The sequence below is a fragment of the Peromyscus leucopus genome, chromosome 15, assembly GCF_004664715.2.
Source record: "Peromyscus leucopus breed LL Stock chromosome 15, UCI_PerLeu_2.1, whole genome shotgun sequence".
NCBI classification, from domain to species: domain Eukaryota; kingdom Metazoa; phylum Chordata; class Mammalia; order Rodentia; family Cricetidae; genus Peromyscus; species Peromyscus leucopus.
The window spans coordinates 13,801,249-13,827,254 of NC_051076.1; the positions used below are offsets into that span (position 1 = coordinate 13,801,249).

General features: G+C 48.1%; 1 protein-coding gene across 1 annotated transcript; it reads left to right on the plus strand.

Annotated features, from left to right (window-relative positions):
* The first annotated feature begins 1 nt into the window (after position 1).
* Positions 2-25,581, plus strand: Mtarc1 (mitochondrial amidoxime reducing component 1). Its single transcript, XM_028855770.2, has 7 exons — positions 2-360; positions 4,657-4,830; positions 7,421-7,583; positions 10,073-10,213; positions 16,753-16,814; positions 16,900-16,971; positions 24,426-25,581. The coding sequence occupies exons 1-7, from the start codon at positions 128-130 to the stop codon at positions 24,550-24,552; spliced, it is 972 nt and encodes a 323-aa protein (XP_028711603.1). The 5' UTR covers positions 2-127; the 3' UTR covers positions 24,553-25,581.
* Positions 25,582-26,006: the final 425 nt, after the last annotated feature.

Genomic DNA, 26,006 nt, shown 5'->3' on the forward strand with positions numbered 1-26,006 from the left:
ACTTGGATTGGCGGGGAAAGGTCAGGAGCTACAGGCCCCTGGGCTCAGGCCCAGGCCCAGGCCATCGGGGACAGTCACATTTAGTCTAGCCGGTGTATCAGCAGCGCCTGCCCGGCCCGCTCCGACTATGGATGCCTCTGGCTCCTGGATTCTGACCCGGGTCGCCGCGGTAGGACTGGCCGCGGTGGCACTGGGGATCATGGTCTGGCGTCGCATGCGTCCCCAGCCGCGCCAGCGGCTGCGGCAGGTGGGGACGGTGTCCCAGCTCTGGATCTACCCGATCAAGTCCTGCAAGGGGGTGTCGGTGTGCGAGGCCGAGTGCACCGCCATGGGGCTGCGCTGTGGCCACCTGCGTGACAGGTACGCGGAGCCCGGCGCCACACTGACCTTGGCTGTGTGGGTGCGGGGAGATAGAGGAGTCTCTTCACAGAGTCCTTCCTTCCCAGACAAGGGACCAGGAGCTGGGGAAGGGTGCCGGGAAACGGGGGGTGGGGGGTTGACCCTCACCCTCCACCAGCCAACTCCGGGGAGCTGGAACTCTGAAGTCTGCAGGTTTCTCACTTCCAGGAGAAAATCTTGTGTTCCTTATGAGACGTGCCAATCCGCAAGCAGAAACCTCAAACTCCTTCCACATACGCAGCCGGAAGGGACTGGCCCTTGGTCGCTTTACTTTTAACTTTTTATTTTAAACTCGATAGAGAAACCAAGACAATTGATCTTAGAGCGCAGCGGGGGCACCTAGGCTCGGATCATCATTATCGCCGCAGTTGAACACTTTCTTGCAGTTAAAAATAACAATAATCTGCAAGTGTTATTTCCCCCAGGCTCTTGTCAGATAAAGAAAAGCTCCACTGGGGGTTGGGGGTTCTGGGGGGGGAACTGAACCTGAGATTTGTGCTGTCTTTAGCCACTGAGATTTTGTAAACAGCCATTAAAAGTCTGGTTTAGGCGGGGCGGTGGTGGCCCACGCCTTTAATCCCAGCACTCGGGAGGCAGAGCCAGGTGGATCTCTGTGAGTTCGAGGCCAGCCTGGGCTACCAAGTGAGTCCCAGGAAAGGCGCAAAGCTACACAGAGAAACCCTGTCTCGAAAAACAAAACAAAACAAAAAAAGTCTGGCTGAGGAGTGATCGGTGTAGACTCCAAGGCTTCGGGGAAGGACATCTCTGTCCCTTTGGGTCTGGCCTCCCACCAGCTCTGGACATCACTGGAAGGCCCCCTTTTAGGATCCTCAGAGCCTCGCCTTCGGCAAAGGGCACAGACTGGCAGGTACTGTAACTTCCGCTCTCAGGTCTCTAAAGCTAACAACGCCAGCCCTTAGCTGACCAGGCCAGCCCAGTGGACATGCTGATAGACCGGCTCAGGGAGAAGAAAGGGAGATTCTTGTCCCAAACCCTTCTTGTCCCTTGGCTGATTAGAGGCGGCTTTTACAAAAGGTTGGTGGGTGGTTGTGGGCTGGTGGGTCCCTCCTCATGGTGTGGACCTTGTCTTGTGTGACCCTTGTGCTTTGCAGTTCTCCATGTTTCGGGAACAAAGCTCATTGGAGGCTGGAGGCGGCTGCGCCAAGGCCATCTGGCTGGTTGCCAGGCTCCCTGCCTTCCAACCCCCGCTTGAAAACCCAGACACAGGCGTTCCCAACCAAGTCTAAAAGTGAGCCTCTCACCTCCGCTTCAGGCAGCCAAGGAGCCTAAATATTCCCGGCTTGGTAGGGTGGGCTCTCACATGTGGTAGCTTATTGACGTTAGTTTCTGTCAGCCCCAGAGGCAAAGGGAATTGACATTTGACTATTTGACTACCGCATCGATTCAGAAAACATGTTTCGAACTTGGCCCGCAGCTGTGGTGGCAAACTCGTCACTTTTGTCACAAGCTCCCAGGGAACTTAGGCAGAAAATAAAGAAACAACAACCAAAAAATCCAACCAATCAACCAAAATAATAATAATAATAATAATAATAATAATAGTAATAATAATCAGCTTCTTCACCGGGGGACTGTGGCTAGTGCTGGGAAACAGAGGAAGGGTCCCAGAGGCTATGGGGGGGGGACACTCAGGGAGACTTTCTTTAGCAAAGGAGGTCAGCAGCTTACACTGAAAAGTAGAAAATGGTTAGACACTTTCCAGGTAAGTCGGTACAGCATTCTAGCGGGCTGGGCATAAATCCCAGGCTTAAAGACGGGCACACTCTGATGTGTTCCCAGGAGGAGTGCGGAACAGACTTGGATATAAGGGAGTGCTTTTTTGCACCATTGAAACTTGACTGTGCACAGCATCAAGAAGTGGACAATGGGCTCGGAGAGCACATAAGATGTGGTTGATGCAGATGGTGGAATGTCCCCCAGCTTTGGAAAGGAGTGGAGGTCTGGTGCCTGCCATAACACGGATGAACAATGAGAACAGAACGCTGATTTAAATGAGCAGGGCAGAGGGACCAGCTGTGCAGGAGTTGAGGTCCAATCGCTTGACTCCAGATTCATAGACGGAAAGTGGAGTGGAGGCTCTGGGTCTGGAGGAGGCAGGAGTGGCGAGCCATTGCTCAGTGAGTGCAGGTTGGAAAGATGGAAGGAAGGTCTGGGAGACAGCGGTGAAGGTGGCACAGCACTGAACGCACTGCTGCCATGACCCACTTCACATGGGCTATGTTACTCGTGGTCTACGTCCCGGGTTCTTGGTCTCTTATCCAAAGAGCTGGGATCCAGGGCCCACACAGACTTGCCAGAGAGGCTGGTAACATTATTGGAAGTAAAGCAACAGTACAGCTTCTAGAAGAATACGCTATCAAGAATGACAGAAGCCAGCAGGTGGCGACACACACCTTTAATCCCAGCACTCGGAGGCAGAGGCAGGCAGATCTCTGTGTTTGAGGCCAGCCTGGTCTACAGAGTGAGTTCCAGGACAACCAGGCTACACAAGGAAACGCTGTTGTCTTAGTTAGGGTTTCTGTTGTTGTGAAGAGACACCATGACCATGGCAACTCTTATAAAGGAAAACATTTAATTGTGGTGGCTCATAGTTCAGGGATTTAATCCATTATTGTCGTGGTGGGGAGCGTGGCAGTATGGTGGCACACAGGCAAACAAGGTGCTGGGGGAGGGAGCTGAGAGCTCTTACATCCTGACTCTCAGGCAACTGGAAGTGATCTGAGATACTGGGTGTGGCTTGAGCATAAAGTGAGTCCTCACAGCCCACCTCCTTCAATAAGGCTACACCGACTCTAACAAGGCCACACCTCCTAAGAGTGCCACTCCTTTTGGGGACCATTTTTTTTTCAAACCACCACACCTATCTCAAAAAAAAAAAAAAAAAAAAAAAAAAAAAAAGCCACACGAGTGAGAGTACTCAAGGAGCCTGATTATTGTTCCAGGCTGGGGATCAAGAGAAGGAGGACCTGGTTAGCAAGGGGTTAAATGAGGGTGGCTCTCTACCTTGATTGATGATATAATAGGTCATATATTCGCTTTTTCTACTGCACATATCTCTTGCTATAATGCATTTAATTTCGATCATATGAATGCCCAATTATTCATAGACATAAAATGGTAAAATAGTGTTCTGTATAGTTTTTTGTCAACTTGACACAAGTTAGAGATAGATCTCTGGGAAAAGGAACCTCAATTGAGAACATTCCTTCGTCAGATTGGCCTTATGGGCCAGTCTGTGGGGCTTTTTTCTTGATTAATGATTGATGTGGTATGGCCTAGCCCACTGCAGGCAACACCACCCCTGGCCTGGTGGTCCTGGGTTGTTAAAGAAGGCAGAGAGAGCAAATGATGGGGAGCAAGCCAGTAAGTAGCTCTGCTCTGTGGCCTCTGCTTATCTCCAGTTATCGTTTTCTCAGGAAGTAAGTGTCTCCAAGCCCAGGGAATAGTGGGCTAGAAAAGTATGGTAAAGATGGACGCTAGACCTTCTTAGCAAATTGCAGAATTCACAGCACCCAGTATTTAAACATGTGGTGGGCAGGGCTGGAGAGATGGCTCAGCAATTAAGAGCACTTGCTGCTCTTGCAGGTAGACAGGGTTTTGGTACCAGCCCTTATACAGAGGCTGGCAACCACTGGTAACTCCAGTTCCAGGTTATCTTATGCCCCCTGCTGGCCTTTGCAGGTACTGCATGCATGTGGTGCACATACATACATGCATGCCCACAAACACCCATACACATACAACTTAAAAATAAATAAAAGTGGTTGGTGTATGGGATTGGCATCACCTGTTGCTCAGCTGAGCTCTGTGGCTGCAAACTCCTTGAGGAACAACCCCATCTTTCTGTTCCTGGGAGTTCACTGCTTCCGGCAAGTCTCTGGCCTTCTGTGAAGTGGATTCTTAACATCTTCTCGGGACATGTTTAATGAGCGTGGTGAAGTCCTGGCAACTGGGGCAAAGTATAATTAACATCTTTGGTTCCAAGTATTCGACCTGTTATGCATTAATTCTTGAGCGGTTATTCGCCCCTTTAAAATTAACACACAGTGTCAGACTTGTTTGTTGCCAAGGCAATGCTCAGTAGAGACAGACAGACAGACAGACAGACAGACAGACAGACAGACAGACAGACACACCTCTTCACACCCTCCCGGCTTCTTACAGGGAGGAAATAAGAGGCGGTAATCGTGACTCTGGTAATGGCTGAGACTGCTTGCGCTGGTTTTGCTTTGTCAGGTTCTGGCTTGTGGTCAATGAAGACGGGAACATGGTCACTGCCCGGCAGGAACCTCGCATGGTCCTGATTTCCCTGACCTGCGACAATGACACCCTGACTCTCAGTGCAGCCTACACAAAGGACCTGCTGCTGCCCATCACACCCCCTACCACAAACCCACTACTCCAGTGCAGGTGAGCAGAGCAGGCCTCTGGCCCCGGGGCGCCAAATACACACGCAATTTTTCTTTACTTTAGCATTTCATTGTTTAAATCCACAGTTAGCTTACAAAATAATAGGTGGGTTTCATTATGACGTTTTTATGCGCACATTACTGGTATGTTGCTCATATTATCCCTGTATTCCCTGGTCCTGTACCCCTCCATTGGTTCCTTCTTCCCTGCCAATAACTGTCTCAACATTTCATATCATGTATGTGTATGTAGGGTCGGGGATGCAGCTCAGGGGTAGGGTATTTGCCTACCACACACAAAGCCCTGGATTTACTCTTGATACTACATAGCTATCTAGACATGGTGGTACACACCTGTAATCCCAGCAGGAGAGGTAGGGGCAGGAAGATCTGAAGTTCAGGTTATCCTTGGCTATGTGGTGAATTCAAGGCCAGCCTGGGCTACATGAAACCCTGTCTTTATATAGATAGAATGATGGATAGATAGATAGATAGATAGATAGATAAATCGAGATTCTACATATAACAGAAAATATGAGATTTTTTGTCCCCCCTTTCCTTTAGACCTCTTCCTCCCATGCATAGTCCCTCTTCACATTCATGTCCTATATATACATGTTTGAAGATATATATTTGTATTGAAATCCAGATTGTGCATATGCTCTTGGAACTTTTTTAGGAAGTGTGTGCAATGGAGGATCTCCAGGAAGCACATTATCAACAGTGAGCCATTGATTGCACATGACCCCCCCCCCCCCCCCCCCCCGCGCAGCACTCAGTCCTCTGCATCGTGAGAGGAGAAATGAGGAAATAGTTTGTGTCAGGACAAGGAGCACCAAAGCCCAATGTGGCAGGCTGAGGACATGACCCAGTGGTATACCACTGGCCTCGCATGCTCGAAGCTCTGGGTTTGAACCCCAACTCAAACATAAATTAATTAATTAATAAGTCCAAGGTAGAAAGCAATGGGGGCAAAAACACATCGACAGGAAACTAAGAGAAAAATAGTTCCACCCAAGAATCCAGGACCAAGCACAGCGGCAGGTAGGAAGTGTGTCCCGGAACTGAAGAGGTGTCCTGCGTTCAGGTGGAGGTTGGAGGGAAGCGGACATTGCTGGGGAACTCATGCAGAAGGCTACCTCCTCAGCACTGATGGGCTGTGGGAAGGCGGGTGCTCCAGGACCTGGCTTAGCAGCTAAGAAATCGCAGCTAGAACTTCCTTTTTCCCACTGTGGGACAATGACTTGGCTTAATTATACTTTTGTTATTGTTCTGCATTTTTTTTTTGAGATAGGTGTCTGTCTGTGTAACAGTCCTGGCTGTCCTGGAACTCACTCTGCAGACCAGGCTGGCCTCGAACTCACAGAGATCCACCTGCCTCTGCCTCCTGAGTGTTGGGATTAAAGGCATGTGCCACTACACCTGACTGTTTCTGCATTTTTCTTCTTTCTTTTTTTTTTTTTTTTTTTTTTTTTTCCGGAGCTGAGGACCGAACCCAGAGCCTTGCACTTGCTAGGCAAGCACTCTACCACTGAGCTAAATCCCCAACCCCTGTTCCTGCATTTGTAATTAATATGTAATATGAGTTTATGAGTTGGGCATGGTGGCATACACCTTTCATCTCAGTACTTGGGAGGCAGAGGCAGGTGGATTTCTGTGCTTGAGGCCAGCCTGGACTACAGAATGAGTTCCAAGATAGCCAAGGCTTTACAGAGAAACCCTGTCTCAAAAAAAAAAAAAAAAAAAAAAAAGAAAGAAAGAAAGAAAGAAAGAAAAGAAAAGAACCCCCCAAACCCAAATAACCAAAACAACAACAACAATTTAAAACAACAACAAAAACATGAATGTCCAAGGAAACCCATAGTCTATCCATCTCAGTCAGGCCTGGTGGCATCAGCCTGTAATCCTAGCAGGAGGGAGGCTGGACAGGAGGATCATAAATTCAACAGAAGCCTGGATAACTAACTCAGTGGGACCCTGCCTGAAAAAATGAAGAAAAGATAAAAAGAAGAATGGAGATGTGGCTCAGCGGTAGAGTGCTTGCTTAACATGCACAAAGTCCTGGGTTCAAATCCTGCTACTGCAATAAATGACCCCCCCCCACACACACACAGTGGACTGGGTCTTCCTACAATTAACAGTGGAGACAATCTCCTACATGCCAACTTAGGCAATCCCTCACTGAAGGCTCGTCTCAGCTGATTTTAGGCTTGGTTCTGGGGGGGTTGAACTTGGGCCCTCACCCTTGCACCAACTAAGCCTCCCCAGCCTGCTTATGTTCTCCTGAAAACTCAGTACGGTTCAAACCTATTATCTCTCTTCACCCTCCAGGTAGGGAGACACAGGTGTGCTTCAGTGGCTTTTGCAAACGGGAAAAGCAAGGCTTGAAACAGCACTTTCAATTTCATTTCGTGTCCACAGTGGTCCTGAGGCAGGCCTGGACTAAAGTAAGGTCCGCCGCCGATGAAGAAGGGATGTTGGCCATGTCACAGTTGGATCATTGCAGCTTTTCCCATCCGTCCAGGAACACAGTGTTACATTACTCGGAGCCTCTGAACTGTCCTTGCCCGTTTCCCTGTCCCCTACCGCAGAGTGCATGGTCTGGAGGTTCAGGGCAGGGACTGTGGAGAGGCGGCTGCTCAGTGGATCACCAGCTTCCTGAAGACACAGCCCGTGCGCCTGGTGCACTTCGAGCCCCACATGAGCCCCAGAAGTTCTCACCAGTTGAGGGCTAAGTTCCGGCCCAAGGACCAGGTCAGAGGCTTGTGAGAGGCTCGGTGTGGTCTGAGGGCAGAGGAAAGTTGTGTGAGTCTTCCCACGTGTGACAAATTGCTGATTTGCTAAATGCTGCGGTATTCGTGGCAACCTCCAGACTCCAGAGACTCCAAGCAATAGGCAGAAAGAAAGCGCTTGCCATGCTCAAAGCCTGGGCCCTGACAGCCCTCATGAGTCAGGCTTCTAAATAGAGGTATGCAGAACTAATAAGTCCTGCCCGTCACCATTATCCAGGTCTAGTCTCTCCTGAAAGTTGTCAGAAATGTGTGCAATATCTTCCTGAGAGACAAGTTCCGGGACACCATGGCCCCTTTTCTTCTCTCCTTGGGAATATTCCAGTTTCTTGGGCTCTGTCGTGTCTATAGTCTCATAGCCAAAGGGAGAGCTACAAGTGTCTCTTGGGAATATACTCATTCCTGCCAGGATGGGTACAGGGGTGGGGTTCTTTTTTTTTTTTTTTGTTTGGGAGAGCCTCCACTCCCCCAAAGTATCTACTTTCCTACTTATGTAAACATTCTGGTGCCAATAGAAATACAATACTATTTTGTAGGTGGAGTTTTCCATCCCAGCAGCCACTTCCAAATTACCACACTGAGGCTTATGCTACTTATAAATGCTCAGCTGATAGCTCAGGCTTATTACTAACTAGTTCTTACAACTTAAATAAACCTATTTCTATTCATCTACATTCTGCCACATGGCTGTGGCTTTGCCAGTCCTCCAGCATGTCCTGCTCCCTCTGCGGCTAGCTGGCTGGCTGGCTCCTCACTGACTCCACCCTTCCTCCTCCCAGAGTCCTCTGTGTCTGGCTGTCCTGCCTGTACTTCCTGCCTGGCTACTGGCTTGTCAGCTTTTTATTAACCAATGAGAGTAATAAATATTCACAGTGTACAGAAGGATTATTCCACAGCACTATTTATTCTACAATGGTATCATTTTTGGTCATTTCTGTAACAGTGTGGTCCCAATTTTCCAACTTTCTTACATCTTTGTGTCAGATTACAAGTGCAGGTCAGAGCAGGTGTGTGGAGCAGGTATGTGAAACAGGTGTGGGGAGCAGGTGCATGGAACAGGTGTGGGGAGCAGGTGTGTGAGGCAGGTGTGTGGAGCAGGTGTGTGAAGCAGGTGTGTGATCAGGTGTGTGGATCAGGTGTGTGGATCAGGTGTGTGGAACAGGTGTGTGGAGCAGGTGTGTGAGGCAGGTGTGTGGAGCAGGTGTGTGGAGCAGGTGTGTGAGGCAGGTGTGTGGAGCAGGTGTGTGAAGCAGGTGTGTGGATCAAGTGTGTGGATCAGGTGTGTGGGTCAGGTGTGTGGAGCAGGTGTGTGGAGCAGGTGTGTGGAGCAGGTGTGTGAGCAGGTGTGTGGAGCAGGTGTGTGGAGCAGGTGTGTGGGGCAGGTGTGTGGAACAGGTGTGTGGAGCAGGTGTGCGGAACAGGTGTGTGGAGCAGGTGTGTGGAGCAGGTGTGTGAAGTGGGTGTGTGAAGCAGGTGTGTGAAGCAAGTGTGTGGAGCAGATGTGTGAGGCAGGTGTGTGGAGCAGGTGTGTGGAACAGGTGTGTGGAGCAGGTGTGTGGAGCAGGTGTGTGGAGCAAGTGTGTGGATCAGGTGTGTGAAGCAGGTGTGTGGGGCAGGTGTGTGAGGCAGGTGTGTGGAGCAGGTGTGTGGAGCAGGTGTGTGGAGCAGGTGTGTGGAGCAGGTGTAGAGAGCCCCAGACTTCACATGGTCAGGTTGTTTCTTCAAGGTGTAAGGCGGCAGGAACTCACCATGATGTAGGTTGGTAGGGCTAGACAACTTTAGTGTTTAAAAAAAATGAGGGTCAACATTCATACTTCACATTAATTTGACGGTTGCGTAAAGATAGGCACTATAGAACTGGTGGGTATTTTCTCAAAGGTAACGAAACCGCCAAACCTGACCACCTTATTAAACTAAGGAGATGGATGCTCCGGAAGGTGAGGGGATGTCTTTAAGGAACCATTTCTAGTGACAGCTCTTGTACCCTGAGGTCATGGTCTGTTCATAAAATAAAATAAGATTTTATAGGCACGGGTGTTATACCTGAATGTATGTCTGTGTGCCACATATGGGTAGTGCCTATGAAGGCCAGAAGAAGGCATCAGATCCCCTAGAACTGGAGGTACAGGTGGTTGTGAGCTGCCATGTGGGTGCTGGGAATGGAACCCTGGCTCTCTGCAAGAGCAGCCAGTGTTCTTAACCGTTGAGCCTTCTCTCCAACCCCTTCTTAACGTCGTGCGGTTCTGCAAGGCCAGTTAAGGCTGTGAATTGCTGTGACATTTCTATGTAAAGAACTAGAAAAATAGTTATAAAGGTGTGTGTGTGTGTGTGTGTGTGTGTGTGTGTGTGTGTGTGTGTGTGTTGGGGGGCTGAATTCTCAGGGACTAGATCCATGGTGTCCCTTATGAGGTATTTCTGGGCCACATTGTATCCCAATATCTGTTTCCTTGTCAGGTGGCTTACTCAGACGTAAGCCCATTCTTGGTCCTTTCTGAGGCATCCTTGGAAGACCTCAACTCCAGGATGGAGAAGACAGTGAAGGCGACTAACTTCAGGCCCAACATTGTCATTTCAGGATGTGGCGTTTTCGCAGAGGTAACATTTGGCCTGCACGGCCTCTTTCTTCTTCTTTTGTGGAAGGTGTAACAGTTATTTCCAGGAGATCCATCACCGTGATCCAAGCACAGGAGAGAGAGTCGGGAGGACTGGGAGTTCAAAGCCAGCCTCAGTTACATAATGAGTTCAAGGTCAGCCTGAGCTACACAAGACCCCATCTCAACAACAGCAGAAGCATAACAGTTACTAATGCTGGATTGGACTACGGTTAGAAGTGAGCTGTTCATTGTCTCTGTGCTGCACCATATTCTATTTTTAGGTTTGTTGAGCAACCACCTAAGAAGCGAATGCTAATGTGTAGAAGATGCACACAGGCGAGGCTGAGGTCTGAGGCTTACAGGGAGACTCCTGAGTCAGCAGATTGGCTGTTGACTCAGCATGGACTACATGGTCTGTGTCTCTCATGGAACAAACAAGGTTGTTTGTTGTGTCCTGCTGCCCATCCCACCTGCCTGGTTTCTGCCTAGTTGCTGACTCCCTTGAAGAAGCCCAGCATTTTTAGCATGACTACTGGGTAGGGGTGCGGTGCTTATCAGCATGATGGTGTTCCCAAACACTTCCAAGGCTCCCTTCCTTGGGCCCTCAGGTGTACCACATTGGCCTTCAGTACAAAGAACTATGATACTGGTTCTAGTGTCCTGGGAGGTCCTGGCAGCTGATTGGTCTTTGTGGACAGCCTTTGGATGTTGACTTTGACTCTGTCTGATGGGTCACGAAGTCAGACGCCGGTCATGACAGAACTGAATGTGAGGATTGTGAAAAATGTGGCAATAGTGGCGTTTTGAATGAAATGTCCCCCATAGTCTCGGGCATTTGAACAGCTGATCCCTAGTTGGTGGCACTATTTGGGGAGGTTTAGGGGGTGTGGTGTTCCCAGTTTGCTCTCTCTGCTTGTACACGTGGTTCGAGTCCTCAGCTATCACTCGGCAGCACAGACTCTCGCTTCTGGAACCAAATACACTCTTCCTTCTAGATGTTGCCTTAGTCAGAGTCTTTTATCACAGCAACAGAAAAGTAACTAATATAGTAATGATATGCAACAACTCAGAAACACATAATGAATCTGTTGTTTCTGGCAGTCCTGACCCATATCGTAACACGTGACTTTGCTGCAGTCTTAGTTGCGAACACCTGGCATGCACTTTGCATTATACATACCATTATGCTACCCAACAAGCCAAAGAATGCTTTGGCTCAGATTTGAGACTTCCATTTGCTATGAATTGTGGTAGTTTTTTTCTTGTGCACACAAAGTTTCTGCTCTTTTAGAAACACAGTAGTTTTATTAAAGAAAACAAAGGCAGCTGGGCAGTGGTGGCCCACTCCTTTAACGGTGATGCACGGTGGCTCATGCCTTTAATCCCAGCTGTTGGGAGGCAGAGGCAGGTGGGATCTTTGTGAGTTCCAGGCCAGCCTGGTCTACAGAGTGAGATCCAGGAAAGGTGCAAAGCTACACAGAGAAACCTTGTCTCAAAAAAAAAAAAAAAAAAAAAAAAAAAGAAAGAAAAAAGAAAAGAAAAGAAAAAAGAAAAAAGAAAACAAAGGCAATATTTTCCTACCTTCACTCCTCAGCGCATATCCAATTATAATATCTTTGGATTATGTTTGCTCAGACAAACATATTCATAATCACTTTAGTTTTTGATAAATGGTAAGTACTCTGAAGAATTGTTTTAAAATAGTTGTTATGATTTATTATCAATGAATGTTTTATTACCTATTTTGTATGTCTGTATACTTGGGGATCACATAAAAATTTCTTATATTAAAAAGTGGTTGTGGCCGGGCGGTGGTGGCACATGCCTTTAATCCCAGCACTTGGGAGGCAGAGGCAAGTGGATCTATGTGAGTTCAAGGGCCAGCCTGGTCTACAAAGCGAGATCCAGGAAAGGCGCAAAGCTACACAGAGAAACCCTGTCTCAAAAAAAAAAAAAAAAGAAAGAAAGAAAGGAAGGAAGAAAGAAAGAAAGAAAGGAGGAAAGAAAGGAAAAGAAAAAAGAAATAAAAAAGATAAAAAGTGGTTGTGCCTGGGAAAACTTTTAAGAAGCCTTGGCATGGAGGCTTGGTGATGGAGGCCAGCTGTGGATACCCAGTGAAGATGTCAGCCCTCCAATAGGAATTTACATCTGGTCATGCCTTTTGTGTATAGAATGGGAGAGGCAGAGAAGACAAGAAAGAGGCCCTTACCTCTCCAGTGTCCTTGGATTCCAGGGAGAGACTTAGGCCAAGTGATTGAGTGACTGAATTCTAACCCCTTATATTGGGGAACTAATTCTGTCTCTCAGCTTTTTTATGGAAAGTGGTGGACAAGGAATGCTGGGAAAAGGGCAGTCTAGGAATGCCATTCCCACACAGCCACCCCTGATGATTTTTAAATTGTATTTATCTATTTGTTTGTTTGTTTATTTTGTGTGTGTATACATGCCACAGTGCACATGTGGAGGTCAGAGGGCAACTGTGGAAGTTGGTTCTCTCCTCCAGCTGTGTGGGTCCCAGCAACTGAACTCAGGTCTTCAGACTTCATGGCAAGTGTTTTTACCAGTGAGCCATCCAGCTTGGTCTCTTCTGGTGTTTTATAGAAAACATTCCTTGCATAGTCTCAGATCCAAACATGTGCATTCCTATGAAGATGGCGAGTGTCTGGGCAGTGAGTGAACTGTATGCATCCTTATACAGTGACTGCAGTGAGTAAACTTCATGCATCCTTATACAGTGACTCTGCAGCAAGTGAACTACATGCATCCTTATGCAGTGACTCTGCAGTGAGTGAACTGCATGCATCTTATATCTGCAAGTAACTAGCTCTATACAGTGTGAGTGAACTGCATGCATCCTTATACAGTGACTCTACAGTGAGTGAACTACATGCATCCTTATGCAGTGACTCTGCAGTGAGTGAACTGCATGCATCTTTATGCAGTAACTCTACAGTGAGTGAACTGCATGCATCCTTATACAGTGACTCTACAGTGAGTGAACTACATGCATCCTTATGCAGTGACTCTGCAGTGAGTGAACTGCATGCATCCTTATACAGTGACTCTACAGTGAGTGAACTGCATGCATCCTTATGCAGTGACTCTGCAGTGAGTGAACTGCATGCATCCTTATATAGTGACTCTGCAGTGAGTGAACTGCATGCATCCTTATAGTGACTCTGCAGTGAGTGAACTGCATGCATCCTTATGCAGTGACTCTCCCTCCCTCCCTTCCTCCCTCCCTCCCTCCCTTCCCCCCTTCTCAGTCATCTGCTCCATTTTCCTGCAGCTGTTGCCTAATCTGTCACTTACCCTGTCACTCCTTAGGTACATACAGCCCTGGGCTTCCTCTGAAGGGCTGAGTTCTGTTGCTAAAGAAGGTCCATTCTCCCAGTGCCCTCAGGCTATTCTCCTACCCAGAGTCCTTTTCACGGTCCAACCTCTGCCTGGGGCAGAACGCTTTTTCACAGAGCTTAGCTCTGGACCTTTGCTCCTGCCTCCTCCCTCGGCCCTGCTCCTCCCAGGCCCAGTCACATGCACTTGCCTTGTGATTCTCAGTTCTTGGCCACCTGCTAGGTCAGACTCATCATGCCTGGACCACAAAGTGTTCCCTCTTGAACCCTGGAGAGGCAAGGGACAAGCTCCCAGGGGCCCCGTGGGAGCTCTTACACTCTTCCATGTGACTGCCTTGCTCAATAGCCTTCAGTGGCTCTCTGTCTCTCAAAAACACCCATGCTAAGCTTGTGAGCTGGCTCAGCTCGTGAAAGCATTTACCATACAAACACGAAACCGGAGTTTGGTCCCAGAACTTGTGTAGAGGCAGGACACACATCCCTTCCCCCCTCATTCACATACATGCGAAAATAAATAAACAATAAAATTTAAAGTCAACCACATATGTAATTAATTAAAAAAGGTCCTCACCCCCTCTCCAACACTCAAGTCAATCAAAGCTCCTCTGCCATTGTGGCACAGCTGACTTCCTTGTTTCCCATCAAAGCTCTCCAAACAGCCAACTGGACCTGCAGCACTGTTAACCAAACCCAGGCCAGACTCCGCTCTGTCTAGACCTTTCTGGCTCTGAGGCCATCTCAGAGTCATTACCTCCAGCCAGTGTGTCTCAATGGAAGACTCCCATGGACTCCTCTGGGTCAACACCTTTCCAGGCCCGGTGCGAGGTCAGTAGGAAGAGATTTTCTCCTCTTCCTTCCCTTTGCTAAACAGGCTCTTTCCAGATGGTGGAATTTTTTTAACCTTAATTTTCTTTTTTATAACCTCCCCCCTTTTTTTGAGAGAGAGAAGCATCTCACTATATCACTATGTAACCCTGGCTAGCCTGGAGCTCACTATGTAGACCAGGATGGTCTCAAGCTCAGAGCAATCCATCAAAGGGGTATACCGTTACACTTGGCAATCTTCTTTTAAATAAAAAGATTTATTTTTAATTATGTATATGTGGGTGTGTGTGGGTTGTATATGCACATAAATGCAGGTGCCCCTGGAGGCCAGAAGAGAGTGTCAGCTCCCCTAGAACTGGCATTATAGTGGTTGTGAGCTGCCCGAAGCAGGTGCTGGGTATTGAAGGCTGGCCCTCTTCAGGAGCAATACACACTCTTAACCGCTGAGCCACGTCTCCAGACCCTGTCTTAGTTTTCTATGTCTTAATGTCCTCCTAGTTTTGTTCCATCTAGAAGAGGCTTTGGGAATAGTTCTCTAAGTCGTAACTAATTAATTCCCTAACCAGGGGCCTCAGCTTCCTTTTATCCTTTTATGTGCTTTATTACCACAGTGGCCCCTGCTAGAGACATGCTCACAGGACAGGCTGTGGTTACTAGAATCTTCTGTGCCCAGTTTCCTAACTTACTGTGACACAGAGAAAGGACCCATGTTAACTTAAAACCAAGCCAAGGAGTCTGGGGAGCTGGCTCAGCAGTAAGAAAGCGCTTGCTGAGGAGTGTGGTTCAGTTCCCAGCACCCACATGGTGGCTCACACCCATCCCTAACTCCAGTTCCAAGGCAAGGCATCCTAGGCCCTCTTCTGACCTCCGTGGGCATCAGGCACACACATGGTATACTTACACACGCACAGGCAAAACACTCACGCACATAAAATGATTAAGTCTAAAAATATAAAAAATAAAAAACAAAACTGAGCCAAACAAAACCCATGCAGGAGCCACATGGAGAACAAAGTGAGCCATCAGGATGAAGGCCACAACTTAGGACACTCTTTTGCCAGATCTGACACCAGCACCTTGCTCACCTCAGATACTTGCTTCCGGCCCCCACCAGCTCCGCTTCCTCCCTTGTCGGGGATGGTCTGACCTCTTTCCATGCCCTTTGGCCTTCTCAGTGGTGACTTCTTTCTTTTTCTTTTTGGAGTTGGGGATGAAGGACCTCAGGCACGCCAAGCCAGCCCGGCCTTCCTTTTGACTTCCTCCCTGGCTGGGGTCCCCTCACCCTTCTGCCCACTTGGCTTATTCTACAGGCTTTTCCTAAGCCAACCTCGCCTGGCGTGCTCCTCTGGATTCCTAGGATCCTTGTCTGCGCTTCAACCGACACAGAGCACCCTGGGTTAGAATGCGTTTCTTAAGTTTCCTGGAAGTCTATTGTGCTTTTTATTTACAACATGATGGATTTCACGGTGACATTTTTATGTACACATTTAACACACTCCCCCGCTTATCCTCACTTATTTCTGTGGTCTTTCACTTTTACAGTCAATTATCACATTGACTGATGATTGATTGATGGATGTGTGTGTGTGTGTGTGTGTGTGTGTGTGTGTGTGTGTACGAATGCACGCTACAGTGCATGTACCGAGGCCAGAGGACGACTCACTAGAGTGGGTTCTCTCCCTCTCCCCGAGGACCCAACTCAGGTTGGCTAGCTGGCAGCCAGCACTTTGCCTCACTGCGCCACTCGATTTGCCCTGGGTTTTTTATTTTTCAACGTTTCGTGTCTATGCCCTGTTTCTCACTGAACTTGAGAGTCTTCAGGGGCTCAGTCCACTGACTTGCTTGACCTTGAGGCACAGTCTCTACTCACCTTGCCCACAGGCCAACACCTGGGAGGTCGCCCCTGTGGGAGCTGGGACACTGGACACCGCAGGGGGAGAGGGATGGGAAATAAGAACACCAGGTCACACAGCGACTTGGCGTTTGTTTTCCAGACAGGGTCTGGCGTATCCCAGGCTGCTCCTCAAGCTTGCTATATAACAAGGCTGGCCTAGAACTTCTGGTTCTCCTGCCTCTACCTTCTAAGTGCTAGGATAGAAGGTGTGTGACATCATGCTCCGATTATACAGCTTTGTGGCTCCAACCTAGGATGTCATGCCTGGGTAAGCTTTCAAAAAGGAGAGAGGACTGACATTGCTTAGGAAGAAGAAGAACTCAAAAGGTGTGGGGTGTCCTTGGCCTCTCCAGACTGAGGTGAAGACCACCACCCCGATGTAATGACATCATTAGGTGTGACTCTCCGTAAGTCGCTGCACAGGTGAGGCCCAGCGGTGCTCATGGGAATTTGTTCTTTACTCTCTAGGATTCTTGGAATGAGCTCCTCATTGGGGATGTGGAACTCAAACGCGTGATGGCTTGCACCAGGTGAGGCCCTTTCCTGTCCCCGTGGGGGGAGGGGCAAGGCTGCTTCTCTGCTCTGTTCCCTGTGTGATGCTTTATCTGTGTCCAGGTGCCTTTTGACAACGGTGGATCCGAGCACAGGAGTCATGGATGGGAAGGAGCCTCTGGAAACGCTGAAGAGGTAGAACCAGGCGGACGGGGGTCTCATCCTGAGGTTCAGGTGTCCGAGGGGCCATGTTTATTAATGTTTGTAAAAGGGACCTGTGAAAACACCACGCCCATGTGGAGTGGGAGCTTTAGGGAGTCCTGGCCACTGAGTAGATGGTATGTACAGAAGAAAACCAGTATGTCCAGGGTGCCATACTGCCTATGGTTTCCAAGACCGCTGGAGGTCTTGGGAAGTATCTCCAGAGAGTAAAGGGGACTCCTGTAAGGTACTGGGGGGAATGTCTCTATGTAAGGCAGGTACTGCAAAGGAGCAGGCTTTGGGGCAGATATAGTGACACACTGCAGCTCTCGTTCCCATCTACTCAACGTTCGAGCAACGGAGAGTCTGGTGTTTTTATTGTCCATGGAACCAAGGAGATAGAACAAAGAGAAAGGAAGGCTGGGTGGCGGGAAGAAACCCGGCCATTGCAACACTGTGTCTGTCAGCAAGTCTCCTCTGCCAGGCCCTGGCTGTTCTGTTTTAGGATTCTAGGGACTGGATCCAGGTCCTTGGGAATACTAGGCGAGCTCTTCTACCATTGAGCTCCGTCTCCAGTCATCTTTTCTTCCTTCTTATTAAATTTTGTTATTATTATTATTATTACTATTATTATGTGTGTGGGTGTTTGCCTACATGTATTTGTGTGCAGCATGTGCGTGTGTATGATGTCCACATAGGCCAGAAGAGGATGTCAGATCCTCTGGAACTCTAGCTACAGACAGCTGTGAGCACCCTGTGGGTGCTGGGAACTGAACCAGGGCGCCTCTGCAAGAGCAGCAAGTGCTCTTAAGCAGCTCTTACTTTCTAGTTTGAGGCAGGGTCTCACTAAGTCATCCAGGTTGGCTTTGAGCTCACTTTGTAGCCTTGGTAATCCTTGGACTTTGTGGTTCTTCTGTCTCAGACTCCCGAGTAGCTTGGACTACAGGTTTGTTCCACCAGGCATGGCTCTGGTCCTCATAAAATAAAAGAAATGGGGGTAAAACTGGGTAAGTCTCTGTGTGCATGAGACAAACGACTTGGGAACCAGTTGTCACCCTGTATTTCTTGATCTCTCTCTCCCACACTCCCCGGTCTCAGATTTCCTTTCCCTCTGACTGTGAAGGGCTCTGGTGCTTGGAGAACAGACTCCTCAAAGCACTGGGCGGGTTCTCTGTATTGTCAGAGCCCCTCTCTTGGGAGGCTATGTTTGTAGAAAGAGAATAATGGACTCCAAACACAGAGCAAGGGCAGGAAGCAGGAATCACAGGAGCCCATACTCACCGCCTGATCTTCTGCAGGCTTCTTACAGCCCAGCTATCCTGCCTTAATTGCTTTTAATACCCAGGGAGACAGTGCAGGCAGCCGAGGTGTCTTCTAGCTCTCCCCGAGATTTAAAATGCCGTGAGTATAGTGATTTATGTCCTTCCCAGGACAGGTGGTCATAAATCGGACAGGGAGAGGCCCCGCTGCAGGGTATAAATCACAGGCGGAGCACACAGCCCCTTCCACGGCATCTCTGCGTATCGCTGGTACCCAGGGGTTGCTGCTGCTTTGCATTGAAAGTGGGGGGCAGAGAGGCTGACCTCTCACCCACCTGCCTAGCCTTGCTTCTATATGGTCAGAGCCCAGCTGGACAAAGCAAGACCCCTACCACAGAGAATTATTCCAGCATTGTCTAGTTAGGACAAGCATGGGGAGGCTTGTCGTCTGCTTGTGGGAAAGGAGGAGGATGGAATCACTCCGCTCTTTCTTTCTTTCTTTCTTTCTTTCTTTCTTTCTTTCTTTCTTTCTTTCTTTCTTCCTTCTTTCCTTCCTTCCTTCCTTCCTTCCTTCTTTCTTTCTTTCTTTCTTTCTTTCTTTCTTTCTTTCTTTTAAATTTTATTTAATGTGCATTGATGTTTTGCCATGGGTGTTGGGTCCCCTGGAACTGGAGTTACAGACAGTTGTAACCTGTCATGTGGGTGCTGGGAATTGAACCCAGGACCTCTAGAAGAGCAGTCAGTACTCTTTTTTTTTTTTAACCCACATTTTCTTTTTCTTTTCTTTTCTTTTTTTAAGATTATTTATTTATTATGTATACAGAAGAGGGCGCCAGATCTCATTACAGATGGTTGTGAGCCACCATGTGGGTGCTGGGAATTGAACTCAGGACCTCTGGAAGAGCAGTCGGTGCTTTTAATCACTGAGCCATCTCTCCAGCCCACTCTGCTCTTTCTTTCTTTCTTTTCTTTTCCTTTTTTTTTTTTTTTTTTTTTTTTTTTTTTTTTTTTTTTTTTTGGTTTTTCAAGACAGGGTTTCTCTGTGTAGCTTTGCGCCTTTCCTGGAGCTCACTTGGTAGCCCAGGCTGTCCTCGAACTCACAAAGATCTCCCTGAGTGCTGGATTAAAGGTGTGCGCCACCACCGCCCGGCTCACTCTGCTCTTTCTTAAAGGGCTGGCTGAAGCAGGCACTTTGTTTTTTTAGGGGAATGGAACACTGGATCTTGGGCACAACAGGCAAGTGCTCCGTTACAGAGTTCCATTTCAGCATGCTTAGGATCTTGAGGCCTCAGTTTCTATATTTGTAAGAACTGAATTTACAGGACGTCTCATAACTGAAATAAAGCAACTTGTATCATCTTCAATAGGTGATCAGGTCCTGACCACAGGCCCCAGCACACCTGGTCCTTGACAGCTTACTGTATCAATTTGACACTCGAGAGCAGGAGAAGCCAGAAGAACTTTCCGTTCTTGAGGCTGACTTCCTTTGATGACACCTGATCTAACCCCGTCGGTAGCCAGGGGTGGAGGCAGTGTCTATGTGTCGCCCCTCCGGGAGGTGTCACAATGATGCTCACCTCAGAACCCAGCCACGGAGATAGACTGGGAGGTCTCAGACAGAGGACTGCCCATGGCTTTGTGATCTCCACCTGGGCACCGAGCAGAGAGAGACCTTGCCTGTAGCCATGCCTGGGCACTGATGTGAGGAAACAGGACAGTGTGACACAGCCCTGCTCCTCACTAGTGCACAGCACTTTATAGATGACAAAATGTTTCCATTCACACTGCCATGTAAGGATGGAGATGTCTAACTGGAGGAGGAGGAGTTGTTTGAATTTTTTTTTTTTTTTTTTTTTGAGTGCTGGAATGGAGCTCAGAGCCTCAAGCCTCAAGACAGAAGCTGCACCACTGAGACCTCTGTTTAGGTTAAAAAACATGTTTTAGGACCTCTTGCATATCAGAATAATTGCATGTTCTATATGCATTAAAATGAAATGCATGGAGATATGTTCTTTGAAATACAATTTATTGCTCAGTGTGGTTGCTGACATTAGTAGTCTCAGTACTTTGGAGGCTGAGGCTGAAGGATTGCTGTAAGTTGGAGGCTAACCTGGTCTACATAGTCTACATAGCCCCAGGTCATTCTGAGCTATAAAGTAAGGTCTTATCTTACTTTAATTTGTTAATGCCAACAGAGGTTGCACATGTATTTATATAGAGATGGAGAAAGATACAGATATAAATACATGGATAGAGTATATATATGTAGATATAGATGTAGATATATAGATAAAGTCAGAGAAGATCCATTCATCAGTCAAGATCGAAGAAAAGGCTTGGAATACACCTCTTGCAATACTGAGTTATGTCCACAAGGGGCCGCTGTTGACTTCACTTTGTCTCACTCACCTGGCAATCAGTAACTGGCCAGGCTAAAGGTAGATGAGTGATTGTTGAATCTCTGGATTCTTACCAGGCCTGGGGAGGAGGGTTGCTTAGGAAGATGTAAATATGAGGAGTGGCAGCATCCTTGCTAGAGGATGAGATACCTTTGAAATCCTGATCCTCGGACTGGGCTTTGGTATCAGATTAGCATTTGGATACAGGATCCTGGGCACATAGGTTTAGGCTCCGAGAATCACCTGTATAGGTGAGTCTCACATTCCTATTAAGGCTTTGTAGCAGGGGTTGAAGTCATGTGGGAAGTGCTTGGTGCATATGCACATATGCGAGAGGCACAGGACTTCCCTGAGACAGGTAGATCACACAGCTCCACAGTGTAGAGCCTAGGAACAAGATATGCCAAACCACAGAAATGATTGCTGTCTCCTCCCTCCCCCATCCCCAAAACCTCTTTCATCATATGGTGACCAAGGGAGAGGCAAGTAAAAAGAGCTGCCTGGGTTCATGGTCCAAGGCTACCGCAAGCTATACCGTGAGGAAGCATGCTAGGCAAGCTGAGACAGCCCAGAATAGCAGCTTTATTCAAACATCTGTCCATCTGTCCGTCCACTCATTTGTCCGACCGTCTGTCCATTCATGCATCCATCCATCTGTCCGTCCGTCTGTCCATCCGTCCGTCCATCTGTCCGTCCATCCGTCCATCCATCTGTCCGTCCATCCATCCATCCATCCGTCCATTCATCTGTCCATCCATCCATCCATCCATCCATCCATCCATCCATCCATCCGCTCCTCTCTTGAATGGCTGCCGTGTGCCAGGTCCCATTGCAGGACTACAGCAGCAAATGGGGAGACATACTGTCACCCCACAAGCTGGGGGAGGGGTTGGGGGCTCCCGAGGAGACAGGTTCAGCTTTTGCTTCTTTTTTAGTTATTGCTTTTAATTTATTCTCCGACAGTTTCCCACATTTATATACTCTGGTGCGGTAGCTCAGGGGCTGGGGCTAGCCTGGCACACCAAAGGACCTACACTTCCTTCCACAGCGCCTCCTAAGCCGGGACAGTGTCACACAGGCCTGTTATGGCAGCAGGAGGGAATCATGAGTGCCACGGTCTCCCAGCTTCAGTCGGCTCCTGGCCCATCTGGACCGCAGGAGATCTTGCCTCAGGTCTACTTTCTCAACAGAACATTTAGATCTCTGTTGGTTGTGGTAGCACACACCAGAAAGATACTCTGAAGAGGCAGAGGTGGGAGGACCATGAGATCAAGGCTATCCTAGGCTGTTCCTTCTGCCTATGGCCATACCACCCACCCCACACATGTGGAGTCTTGTCTGGGCCTCTGTTCTCAGTGGCCATTTCTGTTTTGAAGAGTAGTTAGAACCACGTTTTTACAGTGTGTTGTTTTAAAGGTGAAGTAGAACAAAATCAATGCTTTCAATAATAATGATTTAAATAGAAGAGTGTTGTAGAATTGGGGTTAGCTTAAGTGAGAAGCAGAAGCAAGCTCCCCTGCTGGAGGCGGGGTCTTACCATGATATTCCCACATTGGCTCAGGGCTTCTTTTATTTATTTATTTTTTTATTTATTTAAAGATTTATTTATTTATTATGTATATAGTATTCTGCCTGCATATATCCCTGCAGGCCAGAAGAGGGCACCAGATCTCATTACAGATGGCTGTGAGCCTCCATGTGGTTGCTGGGAATTGAACTCGGACCTCTGGAAGAGCAGCCCATGCTCTTAACCACTGAGCCATCTCTCCAGCCCCAGCTCAGAGCTTCTTGAGTTTTCTGCCTGACAAAGGAGAATTTCCTACCCACCCACCCCAAGGTCTCACTGTGTAGTCAGGTTGACCTTGACCTTGCCTCCCTCCTCCTGTCTCAGTCTCCTGAGTGCTGGATGACCACATCTAGCTCATACTGTCTTTAAGAATGTCACTTACCAATACTCTTGCCCATTCAACAAGCAAGTGTGGGGCCAGGAGTGACTGACGAGGCCCAGAACTAGGTGTGAGTGGGACAAGGGAATTGGACACTTTCAGTTCCCCAGGGTCACTCTGTCCCATAGAACAGACAGATGTGTGACCTGAACCTGTAGGACAAAAAGTGGCAAGAGAAGAGAAATCAAGAAACAGGAAATTGCTGCTGGTTTGTGGGACTGTGGCCTTCTTCCCTGGGACAGGTTGGGCCTGGAGGAAAGGGTGGGATCCTGCTGCTTGGGGAAGGGGAGGAGGGTGGTTAGGAGTCACCGAGCCAGGTAAAGCACAGTGGGTTACCTGGAGTGTCGCATGGGTGCTGTAAGCAGCCGAAGAGAAAGGTTTGAGAAATCTGGCCGTGGCCAGGCAGGAGGCGTTGTACACCATGCAGGGAAGGACAGTGTTATTCCTTACACACTGGTGTAAATAAAACTGGTGTAAATAAACTAGGGTTTCCTAGTTGAAGAATGATAAGATCAGTGTGAAGTTAAGACAGCATGGGGTTGGAGAGATTTCTCAGTGAGGAAAAGCACTAGCTGCTCTTCCAGAGGACCTGGGTTCGATTCCGATACCCATGTGGGGCACTCATAATCACTGGTAACACCAGCTTCAGGAGAGCCAACACGCTTTTCTGGCCTCCTCAGCCACTGCACACATGTGACGCTCATATACACGCACAGAGAAACACCTGTACACCTAAATAAAAATAAAGAAATATTTTTTTTAAAAAAGACAGTCATGGGGCTGGAAAGATGGCTCAGGGGTTAAGAGCACTGGCTGCTCTTTCAGAGGACCCAGGTTCAATTCCCAGCATCCACATGGCAGCTCACAACTGTCTGTAATTCCAGTTCCAGGGGACCTGACACCCTCACGTAGACGTACATGCAGGCAAAACACCAGTGCACATAAAAATAAACAAATCTTTGAAGAAAAAAAAGGCAGTCACAGAATGTGTCTATACTGAGTTGGTGTGGGGGAAAGAAAACTGGAGAGAGGTTGGCTAAGAAGCTGCTACATTTCACTTCTAATGTAGCGTGGGCATGTCGGCAGCAACATTGGAACAGCTGGAGCGGGGGTGGCGGGGACGGTAAGGGAGCAGAGTCAAATGGTACTCTCTGAGGACCTCTGATCTGGGCAGCCAGGGACGAGGAAGGGAAAGACGTAAAGGAGGGGGTGTCAGTCTGTCCAGGACCTTGGATGAGATGACGTATGTGGAAGAGCTGTGAGGGAAAAGAAAAATTATGGGCATGTCCAGGCATATGGCATATCTAATTTTTTTTCTCTTTAAAAATTTTTAAATCTTTCTTAAATTTTGTTTGTTTGTTTGTTTTTATGCGCATGAGTGTTTTGCCTGCCTGTGTGTCTGTGTGTCATGTGTGTGCAGTGCTGACAAAGTCAGAAGAATTAGGTCACAGAGCTGGTGTGATCCAGCTGTTACAGGCAGTTGTGAGCCTCCTGGTGTGGGTCCCGGGAACCCAACCTCATTCCTCTGGAAGAGCAGCCAGTGCTCTTAACCACTGAGCCTCCTCTCCAGCCCCAAGCACCTCATTTCTTGATGCTGGAAAAGGAAACATCACTAGAGTGAAAAGCCATCAGGATGTAACTTTTGGCCATGCCTTGGTGCTTCCAACTGGCCTGTGGCTCTCTGGTCCTCCCCAGGGGGTGCTGGGCTGTTAGGTCTGACTGGACCCTGGTTCTAGGCACAGCCTGCCTGAGTGGGTGGACACCTGCTTCGGCCCTGACGGAGCTGCGCGGGGTTCAAGTTGTTCCTGTTCCCTGTGACTCATCGAGGTCTTTTCCTGTTGCAGTTACCGCCTGTGTGACCCTTCGGAACAATCGTTATATGGAAAGCTACCCCTCTTTGGACAGTATTTTGTTCTGGAAAATCCAGGGACTGTCAGAGTGGGAGACCCTGTGTACCTTCTGAGCCAGTGATGGGAACTCCGTGTTCTGGAACAGCAGATGTCTCTCAGAAACATCTTTGAAACTGACATCACTTGAAATGATTCTTCAGCCTTTTCTATGAGTCTGTGATTTCCAAGTTTTCCTCTTTCGGATCTTCTGTCTCAGTGTTTCCTGGGTCCAGCACACAAAGCCGAGAAACCCAGTCTTGCAAACATAGCAGGACTCGATTGAGTTTCTTGAAGAATGAAGGGATTATCAAAATGCTCTGTTTATAATTATGGAGTAATTTTTCTACTTCTGCACTCTCTCGCCAAGGCAGCAGATGTCCATCATCTCCCTACCCTTCTTTGGGGAGAGGGAAGAAGACAGGAGGAAGGCTGTATAAGCCAGAAGAATGTCCCAGAATGTTTTTGCTACCCCTGGACATCATGCATACAATGGAAATTAAATACTTTCCCAAGTAAGGTTGGAATGATGACATTTTCCTTTTTTCCTCAAGCCCAGGGCTGGTTTTCAAAGAGGCTTAATAAAGAGTAAGCACTGGAGAGATTAATTTTTCCACAGATCCTCCTGAATCTGTAGAAATTGTCTGTACAGACTTGTTGGGTCCTTTAACTCAAGGAACGCCTCTGAAATGTCAGGGTACAAAACCAGCTCTCTCGAGCATTCAGGCTGCCCCCAGCTTTGTGAAAAGCAAGGAGATTTTCTATCCTTGAAGCAAAGTGTTACACATCCTACTAAGGAGTCAAGATCTTTCCTAGTGTGTGTGGGCAAACAGTGACATCAGAGGCGGGGCGGGGTGGGGGACTCTCCCTGGGTGTCTAAGATGAGATTTGATCTTGCCCAGGGAAATGATGGCTCTCCATAGGAACAGAATGAAATGGCCCCAGAGGATATGGCGCCATCTAGTGGTGGTGAATGACAGCTCAGCCCACCTTGAGTTAAAAAAAAAAAAAAAAAAAAGAAAAAGAAAAAAGAAAAAGAAAAAGCAATCTTGTACCTGCATCTAGTTTTCTGTAGTAGAAACATTTCTGTCTGAAGAAAGTGGAGGATCTCCTAGGTGCCCTATGTTTCTCTGCTTCAGGAAAATGACTTTCTTTTGTTTTTAAATTTTTACTTTATTTTTAAATATGTATGTATATATTAGTATATTAAATGTGTGTGTGTGTGCGCACAAGTGCCATGATACACAAGAGGAGGTCAGAGGACAACTCGAAGTCAGTTCTCTCCCTCTACCATGTGAGACCCTGGGATTCAAGTCTGGTGGTCAGGCTCAGCAGCTCCCCCTTACCCCCAGGTCACATATTCCTAACACCTTGTAAAAGTGACATCCATTTCCCCATGGCTCACCACTTCAGGCGAACCCCGCCTTGTCTCTGGACAGAACTTTGTGTGGGGTAGCTAGAACTAGCACTGCAGAGCAACCCCCAAATGGAAGAAGGCACCCAGACACCCTTCTCATGTAACACTTCCCTTCTGCCACT

What these genes read in the sequence shown, in the direction of transcription:
- Mtarc1 (XM_028855770.2), top strand. Translation starts at nt 128, where the DNA reads ATGGATGCCTCTGGCTCCTGGATTCTGACCCGGGTCGCCGCGGTAGGA. An exon ending in AACCCACTACTCCAGTGCAG is followed by an intron (nt 4,831 to 7,420) that starts GTGAGCAGAGCA and finishes CCCCTACCGCAG; the next exon opens with AGTGCATGGTCTGGAGGTTC. An exon ending in GATGTGGCGTTTTCGCAGAG is followed by an intron (nt 10,214 to 16,752) that starts GTAACATTTGGC and finishes TTTACTCTCTAG; the next exon opens with GATTCTTGGAATGAGCTCCT.